Genomic DNA, 13911 nt, shown 5'->3' with positions numbered 1-13911 from the left:
AAAACCAGTCAAACAGTTCAGTTCGAGAAGGAAGGCTGTAGATTACAGCTTTGGATTTGGCTTATGTCGTTACATAACCTTTCTTATCTCGTGTGTAAAACAATGTACTTCAACATCCTTTGTTTCATGACAGTGCAAAAGGAATGAATGCTTGCTTCCACGGTATTTTTGCTTGTGACTATTGTTTCTAACATTGCCATTTATTGGTGTCTTTATCCTGTTGCAGAAATTCTTTCATTTCCCTAATTCAAACTGTATGTATAATGATGGCTCCCCCAAGCATTGCAGTTTCCCGTCTGGTGTTTTAACTAGATGAGATTTGTTTTGTGCCTTTGGTACCAAATTGCATGTTGGAAGTTATTTTCCAAAAAGAATTCAGAAGATTCCTCCTCCCCTCATGCAACACTTAGCAAAGTCTAAATTCACAAGGCATTTTCTCTGCTCAGCTTGCCGCCTCTTGATTATGGGGTGCTCTCTGCCTGTCTGCTCGCTTTAGTTTTGGAAGATTCTGGCCATGATGCAAAACACTCTTCTGTACGGGCATTTACTGCCTGTAACAGCTCACATGCTGCATAAAGGTTGCTAGTGTTTGCTGGACAAAACATGGTACAACACGATTCAGAAAGGAGAGGGGTTTGTGTTTAATTTCTTTGTTCAATGTTATTTTTAACATGGAGGTGGGCTTGCTTATTAGGTTTCTATTTTAGAAGAGCAAGAACAAGAGGGCCAGGAAAAATAGAAAATGTAGTTATCTATGTTATTTAAAGCACACGCCATATAAGTTGTCATGAAGAGATAAAAGTAAAAATGTTTTACAGGTGGGGGTTTTTACCCCAAAATTTATTTATAGTGGGTTTTTACCCCACAAGCCATTGATACACCTTTTTTTAATGCACTGGTAAATAAGCAGTCATCTGTTTATATGTAAAATATGTACGGTTTGTCCTTAAAAGAAGCTAGTCTCCTATTTGGCAGAGCTTTGATTTATGTAGGTAGTTCTGGCATTTGGCATGTGCTAAACTATATTCATCTTAAGGCACTGAATAGACAGAATAAATGCATGGAAACGTGTTTAGAAAATACAGTCATTTCAGTAACATTGGTTAAAACCCCAGTTTCATATTTAGTGGAAAGGTTCCTTTCTTTAACAGATGAGAACATAGATGTGTTATGAAAGTAGTGAGAATTTAAATGTAAGTTGGAAAACTAAGGTATGGTTCCAGCAGCAAAAATACAAGTTACAATATGCTTTCAGTAGTAGATGTGTAAATATGTAAGAAATATCTTTGCAGTGCATGCAATATTAAAAATAGAGTATTTTGTATGGTGTTGAATACAAACAGAACGTGTGGGTTGTGATCTCATTTCGGATTCGCAGTATGTTCAGAATCCACAATTCCCAATTTCTGCAGGTTTTCTTGCAGAACATCTTGATTGCACTATCACGTAGTCCATAATGTTTCTGAAATGTGTTTTTTAAAGCACAAACCGGTGATCACGTAACTTTACCAGTATAATCCATCATTTGCTTTTATTGTTTGTGCTTATGAGCGTGTGCATGCAGTAATGCAGATACCTGATCAAAGCTGGTTTTACAAGTGAATTTCCTAATCTACAGCACATGTTCCTGCAAGATATTCTAAAACTGACTGTAGCTTAGTCTGTTTTATGAGTTCTTTATGAACCCTTTCTAGTGTCGTCGTAATTTTCATAAGGTCTGATGTGTTAATAAAAAGATTTAGGAAGGGAGGAATAATAAAGCTATTAAATACTGCATCTAGGGTTCATACTCTTCCAGAGTAAAAAAATGACCAGAACTGGGTTTTTTTACATTTATAAGTCTAATTCAAGTTTTGAAGTTTAAGAAAACAGGGAGACAAAACAGAACAAAAACTAACACCTCCCCACCCCCCAAAACTAAAAAAAACCAAAACCAAAAAAACCCCAAAAAACCCCAAACAACAAAAAACAAAACCAAAACAAACCCACAGCAAATGAAACAAACCAACCACAAGCCCTAGAAAAAAATCCTCCCTCCAAACAAGCAAGTGCCCCCCAAAAGTCTGGAAATAGATGTCTGCAGTGGCTGAAACGAGCAGTGAACCAAGGCTTTGCTTGGTTCCTCTGTGCTGGCTTTGTGACCTCTGTGCACCACCACCTCCTCCCCTTTTCTCTCTTTCCACTTTCACTCCCTGCTTCTTGCAGTTGAGTTCAGCTCATCTGTTTCTCAGTCTGAGGGTGCCGAATCCACGCTGCAGAACTGAATGCAGCGGTTCATCGGAGTCTGGTATCTGCTAGTGGATTGAAGGGTATGTTTCAGAAGTACTTCCTTTGTAGAGTTCAGGAGATTCATCTGTCATCCTCTTGGGCAAGTTCTAGCAGATGGGTACCCTGGCATTTTTTTCCGGCAATTTTTCCTTACACAAAAGACTCGTCACGTATATGACAGCTGGTCCGCTTGTGTCCGTATGGCTGATAAGATTTCCTGTATGTTAGGAAAAAGCTGATGATGGATGAAATGAGAGATGGCCTCTTTTCCCCCCATTATATAAAAAGGAGGCATAAAAGAAATTTATTCTAATGAGGTGCTCTGTGGAAGTTCTGGGAGTCCAAAATTATGTATTAAGCTATTTTAAAATGGTTCATTATTTAACTGCAGTGTCATCGTTTCTTTTATTTAGGGGATAATTAGTCTGCTTTTTCACTGAATTAGTTTTAACATAATTTCATTATACAACTTATTTATGTAAGGACCTTACTAAAACTTTATATTGATTGTCAGAGTATTTGTTGGTATACTTAATCATACAAAGCACTCTGTCAAATACCAGAACAAAGCAGCAAAACAGATAGAATAATACGTAAGTATAATCTTAGAAATGGGGGAGCAGGGATGCATCCTTCCTGTGCTGAATTTTCAAGCTAGCAGCAAGCAGGGATGTATGTACTTTTATCACTTGTGGCCTAGCAACAACAAAAGTTTTGTTTTGTTTTGTTTTTAAAAGGGGGGGGTGTATTTAGATAAATGGATTTGGATAAATGGGCATGCTCTCAGCAGCAGTAATAGTGTTATAGCATTGAAGCAGTAGTATCAAATAAGATAATGTATTTTTAAAAATTTCTCCCTTTGTTATTTTTTTTCTTCAACTCCTTGTTTTACTTTCTTTTGGAAAAGGAGAAAATAAGGCTTGTTAAAACTCAGTGTCTTAAGTCTTCCACTCTGGCAGCATGAGTCTGTGCGAGATCACAGGACTGCAGAGAAACCCGGGTTCTTCAGACGTGAAGGAAACCTGTATATTTATGTAGGGACAGTCGAGAGGTCCAGGCGAAAGGTACCCATTTGTGGGTGTGGGTCTCGGCCTGGTGCTGGAGGTGGCCCCTGCGAAGGTGATGGACTGATGCTGGTGTTGGATGTCCTCGGGGGTGCTGCCTGCTTACACCTGCTTTTGGCTTGGGTCTGGTCTTGGCAGCAGGCAGGATGCTGACCTTCAGATGCCAGTTATGAGCGCAGAGGTGCCTTGCTGTAAACAGAAAACTCTGTGTAATATTTAAACACTCACTCGCTCTTACCTGTATGAGTGTAAAATAGGGGTGACCGTTAAGTATATTTATGGAAAAAATACAAGGGGTGCACAGCTCAGGCCTTTGAAGTCTGGATGTCTCGGCATCGGAGTGTGTGTCTGTAATCTCTGTGTCCTTGTTCAGAAGAGCAGGTCCCAGGCTGCCCTCGCGGGCATTCAGGGGAGCAGGGACAGGCACTGGGAGCTCTGCGAGAAACTGCTTCCCAGGCACCGGCTAGTTCATGGGAACGTCAATGTCATTAGTAGTAGTCCCTACTACTACTACTAATTAAAAAAACTGAACCTGTTAGCATGGTGGATTCCAGTTCTGTTTATGCAGAAACTTCAGTGAATGGGAGCTGCTTGTAGGCACAAGGTGGAGCCCCTGCTTTGTCAGCCAAAACAGCTCTGATCTTGCGTAGTAAGAATGTATAAAAATCACTGATGAAGCAGGAGTTTTCCTGAAGGCAATGTTCTGCAGGTCATATAAGGAGTTTTCTTTGTCTTGCATTATACAGTGAAACTCCTTGTGAATACTGAGCAAACGTGTAACAAGCTGCAGCAAGTGGACAAGAAATGAGATTTTACTGTCTAATAATGTCCTGTCCATTGTTAAGGCTACGGATTTTACTTATTTGACTTGTCATCATTTTGACAGAAATGGGCTAGTACAGACAGCTGCAACAACAGGGAAACAGAAGAAGGTTGGTTCAAAGGCAAATATCCTTTTGGGAAGGGTTGGTAGTAGCTTAGTAGTGGTGACAGCATGAACAAAAGCACAGTGAAGCAAAAGGTCCATAGACTAGGAAGCTGACTTTAGTCTTCTGCTACTACTGCACAGCCATCCCTGTGTTTTGGGAGCGTGGGTAAGGGTGAAGCAAGAACTGGTTAAAGCTTATTTCTGTTTGAACATGGTTTTGTGTTCCTCTGCTTTTAGTATGGGGCTTAATGTATTTGGATTTAGTTGAGGTTTTCCAGGGATGTTTCAACTAGTCACTTCCTTGCAGTTGAGAAAAGGCTTGAAGCAGTATTAAGAGACAGCTCTTTGGCTAACATGAAGAATACTTTCATGATTACATATACATGTTGTCCTTTAATGCTACTGTCTGCAGCCAAGGCCATTGGTAACCAAGGGCATTCTGAGTCTTCGCTTGTTCACAAGATAGTTAAATAAATACATTACACTGTTGGTATGTGTGGGGGACTTGGTAGTTTGTCATTGACCATTTTGTATAGTTAAAAAATGCACTGTTAATGCAAAACATGCACATCTGCTTGGGTATTTTTAAACTATATAGAAAGCCATTTTGGGGGGAATGGTTTTGTGCAAATTATGAGAAGAGGTAGAGTGGCTTCATGGGAAACCCAGCTCAGAAGCACAGGGGGCTTATGTGCTGCTCCAGCGTTTCTTTGGAAAACAAAATGAGCTTGCAGATCTTAATCAGCATTTTTGAGCAAGTGCCCATGTTACAAAAACTGTTAGCTCCTACAGGGAAGAGATAAGGTTCTGGTAAACAAGATTATTTATTCAGGAGTGTGGTGCAGTGTATGGTGGAAGCTGCCCCTAGACCAACTAAATGAGAACATTTGATATTGTTAACATGAAGACACAGCTCGTGAAAACTTACATGTAGTCATCAGACTCTTGATCCCTTTCCTAAGCAATATATTTTTTTTTAGTCTTGCTTTATTTAATTACCTTTGGCTTGTAGCTCTTTAAATTTAAAAAGTTTCTGAAACTCTGTATGTTTTTGAAAGTAACTTTGGTACCTGAAGTATTTACATAAGGAATCTTTGGGTTCATATGTTGTATGCTGTACCTCTTTTATGTGCTTTGGAAAAAAAACCCCAGTGGTGAAAAATGAATGTTTTTGTGAAACGAAAATCACACTTGTTAGATGCTGTTTTACAGTAACTCACTCTGCTCTGCACTTCTGCAATTTGTAGATATCAGGGCCTCAGTTTCTGTAACTATCGTAACGGTGGAAATAGGAATCATAACAGTGGGAAGCGTCTCTGCTTCCAAGTGACTTTAAACATTCAGGCTTACAACTTATTTCTTTAGTATAACCAGAATTATTTACTGCCCCTTCAACTCGTGGTTGATGACTTAAATCAGCTTCCACACACTATGATTTAAGTTCCTTGGGGACCCTGAATTTAATTACTTCTATCTTTTTGTCAAATTAAGACCTAATTGAGACTTTTCTTCCCAGCTACTTTGCAAAGCAGGAGTTACGGACCTGTGTTTTCATGCTATGCTTGTTGTGGTTTGGATGGGGGAGAGAGGTTTCAGGGTGGGGGGCTGCAATGAAAACAGGGAGTTCTTAATTTTTTTAATTATTGCTCATGTACCACTCCTTTTTTGTGCTGATGGTTCACTGTCCTGGACTTTCTCTGTGGGCTACACCAAGAAAAAGACCCCAAAGCGAGGATTGGGGGCAGGCGCCTCACTGGTGTGCCCTGACTTGCTTTCCGTGGGATCCATTCTTTTTACGACGGGTGAAGGGAGGGCAGAGCATTGCAGCCGGAATGGGTGCTGCAGGGTTGGGTGGTCTGAACAAGCGCCAAGCACAAAAGTTTCTGCCAGAGACAACTGCCTGCTCGGTAACACCATTATTTCTGCAAATAAGAATTGTCTACACTCTCATAAACAAATTATACTTGGGCCTGGCTGGCTGGCACATTTCTACTATGGAAATTATTTCAGTTAGAGAGAAAATGTCTCTCTATGTAAAACAGTTTTGAATTAAGTTGTTAAGCTTGTACAATTCCTGATATGGACAAAACTGTACCCGTATGAGTTGCCTCCCTTTCAGATGAAAGCTGATGTACCACTGTCAGTGCTGGAACCGAGCTTTCATTCGACTGCTCTCATTTATTTAGTATAGCCTCATTTGTGCCAACAATTACAGTTTCAGATGGGTCTCATGGAGCTGGGCCTTCCTGGTCACATCATAATATTTCTTACTGTTTTGCTGCTGTGCTTAGTATTTTTATAGTTTTAAGAACTGCAAAATAATTGCATTGAATTTTTGAGCTTGTTACATCTTACTGGTTTAATATTCATAGCAACGTGGGTAGGAGTATGATAGTTTCAAGTCTTAGCATTGATTTGCAAGGCAGGTGTCATATAAAATATTTTCCCGTAATGGACGTGTTGCTTTTTGCCGACACAGTGATGTCTTTCTAATGCAGGAAAGCTGTAGCTCAGAGCCCAAGCTGTAAAGGGAGAGGATTTTGCAGATCAGAGCAGTAGAGGGCAGTGCTGACCGCTGCAAGCAACTTAAAACTCTGCGAGGGCTAAATGGTACCAAGGATTTTGTAGCCTGTCTAATGTGTCTCTTCGCTTTGCAGAAGTATTGGTTGTTCGAAATAAGTACTGAGTTACCTCCTTGTTTCTTGCAGGTTTACCATGTCTCTTCTGACAGCTATGAGACGCAAAACCAGCACTATGGAAGGAGCTTGACAAAGGAAACAGTGAAGGACGGTGAGGGAATTTGTGTATTGGAATTTGGTGCTCTTGGATATTTTTCATTTTATTTACTCATTTATAGAACTGTACAGGAAGAGCAGTTTGTGTGTTCCCATTTTAAAAGTCTGTTTTTCTCCTCTTGCCAGATGGGTCTTTAACTGTTTGCTGTTTCATTTGAACTACCTGTCAATCCTAAATTAAGTTTGCAGTTGGCTATAACAGTGGTGTAGACTATAGGAGCTTCCTCATCACATGTCTTTTACTAATAATGAGGGGGTGACAGTGGTAAATTCAATTTCTTTGCAGCTTTGAAACTACAATGAAATAGAAATCCTTTAGAAGTATTAAATGTTTTTATGCTATGTATATTTTTATCTCCAGTTGTCTGCTGTGAATATATCTTGTCTTTTCTATTAGAAAGCTACTATAAATGCACCTTTCAATTTAAGGGACCTTCTCGGTTGAAGTCATTCCATATGTTGCTCTACATTAACAATAAATAAAAATGCTGCCATCATACAGCTGTTTGGTGATAACTGTTTCAAACTAGTTAGCAGTTGACATATGTTCATCTGTCCCCCACCGAAGGACAGAAGGACACATGCATGAACACACCCTTCTCCAGAGCTGGCACTAACTTGTCAGCTCTGCCACTCATGATAAAGAGCTGCTTGAGCTTGTTTAACCCCGAAGAATTTAACAGGTCCCTGCCCTAAACTGTCCAGATACTTGCTAAAATGACTTGGGGAGCAGGAACCATGTTCATCTACTGTTTGATTGATACATTGATTAGTTAGTTTTATTTACAATCCAAGCTGTAGTATTATACAGCAGGCCTTACACAGGTGAAGTGACTGAAGGTATGCAAGTTCCTCGGCTCACTTCTGTTTCAGTTAATAATTGGCTGAAAGGAAATGATGTGAATGCTGTCTTTCTTCAAATTAAGAACTATTCTCATCCCAAAAGAAATGAAAAATGTTTGTTTTCTTTTCAGAGGTGAAAATAATCATGAAACATGTCTATTTCTTGCAGGCATCTCAAAGTTTTTCCACAATGGGTACTGCTTGAGAAAAGATGCGATAGCTGCCAGCATTCAGAAGATTGAAAAAATTCTGAAGTGGTTTGAGGGCCAGCAGCAGCTCAACTTTTATGCAAGCTCATTACTGTTTGTTTATGAAGGTTTGTGTCAGGCAACAACCGTGCGGTTGAGTGATGTCACGCTGGCAGAGAAGAGAGGAGTGCCCAAAGGACTGTTATCAGGTGGAGACATACTGGAGTATAATAACAATATTCATGTAATAAATTCTACAGAGAATGGAAAAATCGAGGCCTCTGTAAGTAAAGGCTTGTCCAAATTCTATGCACTTCACAAAAAGGCATACTCGAAGAGGCACCACAGTCAACTCTCGCTAAAAGTTGAAAACTTGGAGCAAGACAACATGTGGAAAAGCAGCACGTGCATTACACAAGAGCATCTGAATGGAAACGTTATACCCCAACTGGAAAAAGTTTTCTGTCACATGCCAACAGAGAGAAAGGAAAGTGCAAACGTGGAAGTCCGAATGATAGATTTTGCTCATGTGTTTCCTAGCAACACAAAGGATGAGGGCTACATTTATGGTCTGAAGAATTTAATCACAGTACTTCAGAATATTTTGGATAACTAAATTCTTTGCTATGTTTTTTACTGGGGGCCAATGATAAAGAAGAGCAACAACATGAAGAATTTCTGCACTTGTAATGCTGTATAACTGGGTTTGTATTGTTCTATATTTTATTTGTCTTTGTACTTTTGGTAGAAGGGTTTAACTTTTTATAATCTCACTCAGGAAAATAATTGATAGTTAATTAGGGAGTGTGAAAGGATGAAGATACTTGAGATTAAGCAGGATAGGTAAATTAGTAGAATGAATTGTATATGGTTGGCTTAAATCCAAGGAGTACAGCTGTACAATAAGCAAGGATTATGTTAGTTCCCATAACGACTTTAGTGTAGGTAACATTTGCCCACTTAGCCTTGACACTGAGCCGTATCTTCATTAGCAGGTTTTTAGAAAATGGACTGAAAACTCTAACGTGCAGGATCGATGTCCTCAGTACTGCCCTCTTGTGTTTACTGTATTTCAATAACTGGAGTTTAACCCTACTTTGAGAGAAATCCTGTTTCGAGTCAGTAATCTAACCTGGAAGCCAGTGTATTGAGAAGGGCTTTTCAGTGGCACGGGACGATATTGTTGTTCTTTCAACCCTGGTGTGGGCGCTTCCCCTCTTGGTGGTTGTCTGTAGCCGATGTTCACCACAGACAAGCTACAACGTAATTTCTGTTGAGGTGCTAAGAAAATGCTGGAGTAAAATACCAGGCTTAAACTGCACAACTGCTAGAGAAACTGCTTGTTCCTAGGAAAGAGTAAAAGAATGCAAATGCGAGATGTTCCAGGAACTAATTTGGTTTAGGAGATTAAGTCAGTCTGTTAATAGAGTGTCTGATGTTGTGACTAAGGGAAATGCCTTGCTCCTTTGTTCTGATGGCCCTTCTGCAAAAACACTGCTTTTTAAAAGCAAACTAATTGAATGGGGAAACAAAGCATTTTGAGGAAGCATACAGAGATTTATTTCCTCTAGCCGTTTGCCGCTTGTATTTTTGCAACAAGCGTTTCACGTTTCCACTGCTGGGGAGCACTGACTGGAAACGACGAGCAGTACAGGTGAAGAACCCTTTACTGCGAAGATCCAGTCCAGCCTTGGAGCAACCAGACGTACCTCTGTCTGTTGCAGTGGAGTTGTGGCTCTCTTACCCTGGGCTAAAGCTGGTGCTTTTTTTTTTTTTTAATGACACACAGGCAAGGTGTGTAATTTGAAAGTTGTCCCACTTCCTTCTTTTTCACAGGAAAAATTCAAGCTTTCATATGGAATATTTGAGATCAGGATGATGTATCCAAAGCATTTTTGGTGTGTCTCTTCTGTGTGCTGTGTACGTGTCCAACCATGCATATAAGTCAGCTATACGAAAAGTCGGGATGGAGGAGTCTTGCCATCTGTAGAGCAAGATTTTAATGCTTTAAGCAAGCCGCAGAAGTAAAACTTTTTAGAAGGGATTTGGTCATTGGAAACATACATCTTCTACATGTGGACTTAATGTGACACTGTGGCCTTGCTGCTCTCTCTGTATGATGTTCTGCACTATGCACTCATTTGTGTACACATGTTTGCAAGTTCTTGATCTGAAGTCTGTTTTCTATATCAGAAAGAGATAAATACTTTTTCAAGCAAACATGCTGTTTTAAATACAGCTGAAATTTTAGCTCTATTTTGAGAACCTGGGTTAATTGGAAGAAACAGGGTATTATGTGTTTAAACTTTAGAGCTAATATTGGCCAATATGTTCAAGAATGAAACCGATCTGTTAGTAACATAATGTTTTTGAAGCATGGGAAAAGATGCTTGCAGGATGGGTGGTATCATTTTGTTGCAAAATTTATGCAAATTATGGTGAAGGCTGAGGGGAAAATATCAGGAAGATAAAGTATTTTTTTCTACCTGGTATTCCCTTGCACCATATGGTTAATATATTCCCAACTATCTGTGAACTGATTTAAGCCATATTCTGGAAAGAGTTTGTGGTTTTGTTTGCTTTGATGCTGGTTTCTCTGTTACGATTTTCTTGTTCTATCCCGTAAATAGTCAACACTAGAGTAGTCTAGGCTGGTAGTGGCCTTGTATGATAAATTCACAATGTTTTATAGAAAACGTGGGGGAAACCATTTATACATCTGAATTTTTGTCCTCTGTAATTCATCTCTTCTGGATTTTTATCCATTTTGTGCCGGAGAAATCAGACATCTGCCTCAAAGAAGTCAGTTATTGGAAATTGATCTGTATGCTCTTAGTACAAGCGCATTCTCCTGTCTCTGCTTTAATATATATGTCTTCAGTGTTTGAATGCTCTTTAAGTATTGATTGTTGTGTTGACTTTGGCAGTGTTTGTAATGCACCTGGAATGTTGTTAAACTGTCAGAATATTTTGAATTAAAAAAAATAAAATAATTTTATCATGTTTTTTTACCGGTAGTTATTATGGATGTATTTCTGTTAATTTAAAGTGTAGCTTGAGAGATAACAGTATTTTTAATTGGAAGTTGTGTAAATAAAGCTTGCTGTAGAGGTGTTTTGGCATAGTACCAACTGTGAATTTAAGCCTGCAGAGGTGTTATATTCACATTGTTCTTGCACATTTTAGATTTGGTGTTTCTAGTGTCTTGTAGCTGATCAGATTGTTTTCAGTTACAGTTGGAGATGTATTCACAGACATCATTAAACAGATTACAGAATTAATTAGAAGATGAAGAGGGAGACACTGGTCACTAAATGTATGCATTGCCATCGATCTCCCTCCCTCCCAGTGATGCCTCCTTTTGTTCTCTGTACAAAGCGTCCAGGACAGGTGGCAGTTACGTGGAAATCTTGATGGAAAAGGTAATGAGGCTTACAGGCATTTCTGTCCCATAAAACTGGAAGTAGGTCCCTTCCCCAGACTGGTGTGGTGTATCTGAGTGCTGTTGTCGTTGATGAAACCCATCTGTTTTGATTTTAAGCAATAAGAGTTTGATTTAGCAGAAATCGATTGTCAAAAGGAAAGATTCATGGAGCATTTTCAATCATGTACTCTCTGAGAATATACTTTTCTGAAGACTTTCTGCCTAGGTGATTGTGAGAATTGTTTATAGGCTTGCCTAATAAGAGCTTGAACTGTATAAAGTTTTATAAAAAAGCATTTACATATATGGTATTTTTGGATATGGGTAGAATTTGTTGCATAAATTACATTGGAAATTATTATACCATTATGAAATGTTTTAAATATTTTAATCAAATTGTTTTATGAACTGAACTGGAGACTTTACTTATAGTTGTGAGTCACATGAAACTTGTAGTTTTCTATTTTTTTTTCTGCTGTAATGCATAGTCAGACCATTCTTTTCCATAACCCTACAGTTTCATGGAGAGCTTTTTAAAGTACGCAGTAGATTAGGAAATCACCAATTCCCTTTAGTTTGATTAACAGAGTGTGTACGTTCTTGAAATACTTCAATGCATGTGATATTTTAAGTAACGTTAGTATATTCTACATCTAGAGCCCCAGTAAAACTTCCTTACCTGCAGAGACCTCCTGCTAATCGGAGTCTGGATTATGCAGTATTTAAAGTGGGCCTTTCCACATGTTACAGCAGCAGGGAAGGCATCACCTGCACTGGCCATGTCAGGCGGGGATGTTTACAGCCTAAACTTAAGATCTTTGTAATTGTTTTCTCACTTCATGATGAGAAGTACTCTCAAGTATAGGAAGACAGTGGAAGGATAGAAACTGGCATCTACATCTGCTGTTTAAAGTTATCATTAGTTGTTCATCCGCCCTCCTTCCCCCCCCCCCCAAGTAAGCTTTCCTCCCGAGTGCCTTCTTTGGCCCTTGCCACTGGTAACCTTCTGTAGCATCATTGTGGAATGATTTAAAGTGAAATTTTTATTTCCTAAAAAAGTATCTCCCATATCTGCTCTTAAAGTGCAGATATTGGAAAACACCATCAAAATGCCTCAAATACTGTGGGAAACGCGATTTCCCTTTTGCACTCTTTCCCACAGAAGAGCAGGAGTGGAATGTTAGTGGAGAGCATGCTTTCATGGGAGACTGGATCGTAGGTTTTATGAAACTTCTTTATCTGTGTTTTGAAAAGGACATTTTGGGGGCAAGGTGAGTGACAGCCAAACTGCATGAAGTTCTCCTTTTCTTGCTGTAATTAATATTGAGATTAGGGTTTAAGAAAGTAGCATAGTGGGAAGCGGTGAAAGTTTGTAAGGAGCCCTGAGCAGGACATCTGGTCAGTTCTGCAGTGCAGGTAATTGCTGCGGATAAGATCCAAAGGCTGCAAGTCTTCAAGTATCTCGCAGGGAGAATATGCTATGCATATTCATTGAGTTACAACAGAGTGTTGTAGGATGTTACCTGGGAAGTACATTACTCTCCATAGCCACAGGCCAAATACTCTCCACTCTCCATGTTCACGGCAATCTGTCAATGAAAGCTGCAGAGAAGGTTGTCATCCAAAGGACAAATGTAACCGTTTGAGCAGTGTTTGAAAGGAGAAAGATGAGAAAAGCTAAGGATTGTACAGCAGAAAACACACTTCAAGAATTATCTTCTAATGTAGTCTTGTTTAACAGAGATGGGCCCCGTGTATTTGGTGTTTAATTGGTTTGTTACATGACATTCAACAGCAAATGGTCAGAACAAAGCTACTTTAAAAACACCTTAGTTTGAATCGTGTACATTGGTTCAAATAGTTATTTTATTTTTTAAAAAAAAGTGACCTATGAAGTAACTTCCAAATATTATGTGTTGAACCTGACTATAAATGAAACTAGAGTGCACAAAGGCACTTTAATACTCTGGGAAATGTACTGGAAGGTAAATGAAAGCATGTGAAATTGCACCTGATGTTGTGTTGTTAATTGTTTTTAAAATCTAAAATTCTACATTAATTATGCTTGATGGATGAATGTATCTAGTCTAGTCTGGTCTCAGTTTCTCTGATTCAAGTGTCTAAAGCCGTCACTCAATCTCCTCTAATTTATATGTGTAATTTCTTTTGCTATTTTTTGCCATTATTGGACTGCAGGGGGTATTGTTAATATTACATGTGTTTATTTTATAGAATATTGTACTATGCTATCTACCAACTTTTGTAACTTAATTATGAGTGATATTTAGGGTAATCCTAATAGCTGTATATTTGGCAAATTATTAAAATTTTCTGCAAGTGACTTGCAAGTATAATTGGTTTCTTTTTAATACAGGAAGATTGTTTTAGAAAAAGTTTTCTT

At 38.9% G+C, this 13911-nt stretch overlaps 1 protein-coding gene across 1 annotated transcript in view; it reads left to right on the top strand.

Annotated features, from left to right (window-relative positions):
- IPMK (inositol polyphosphate multikinase) overlaps positions 1–8791 on the top strand; it is a 37765-nt gene extending 28974 nt beyond the window's left edge. Inside the window, exons 7-8 of the mRNA XM_010580000.1 lie at positions 6969–7050; positions 8068–8791. Of these exons, the coding sequence (XP_010578302.1) occupies positions 6969–7050; positions 8068–8702 (717 nt within the window). The 3' untranslated portion in view covers positions 8703–8791. The remainder of the gene's footprint in view (positions 1–6968; positions 7051–8067) is intronic.
- Positions 8792–13911: the final 5120 nt, after the last annotated feature.

The sequence above is a fragment of the Haliaeetus leucocephalus genome, unplaced genomic scaffold (assembly GCF_000737465.1).
Source record: "Haliaeetus leucocephalus isolate CR32 unplaced genomic scaffold, Haliaeetus_leucocephalus-4.0 Scaffold687, whole genome shotgun sequence".
Lineage (NCBI taxonomy): Eukaryota > Metazoa > Chordata > Aves > Accipitriformes > Accipitridae > Haliaeetus > Haliaeetus leucocephalus.
Note: the sequence above shows the minus strand (reverse complement) of the source record. Positions and strands in the feature narration are given on the sequence as shown.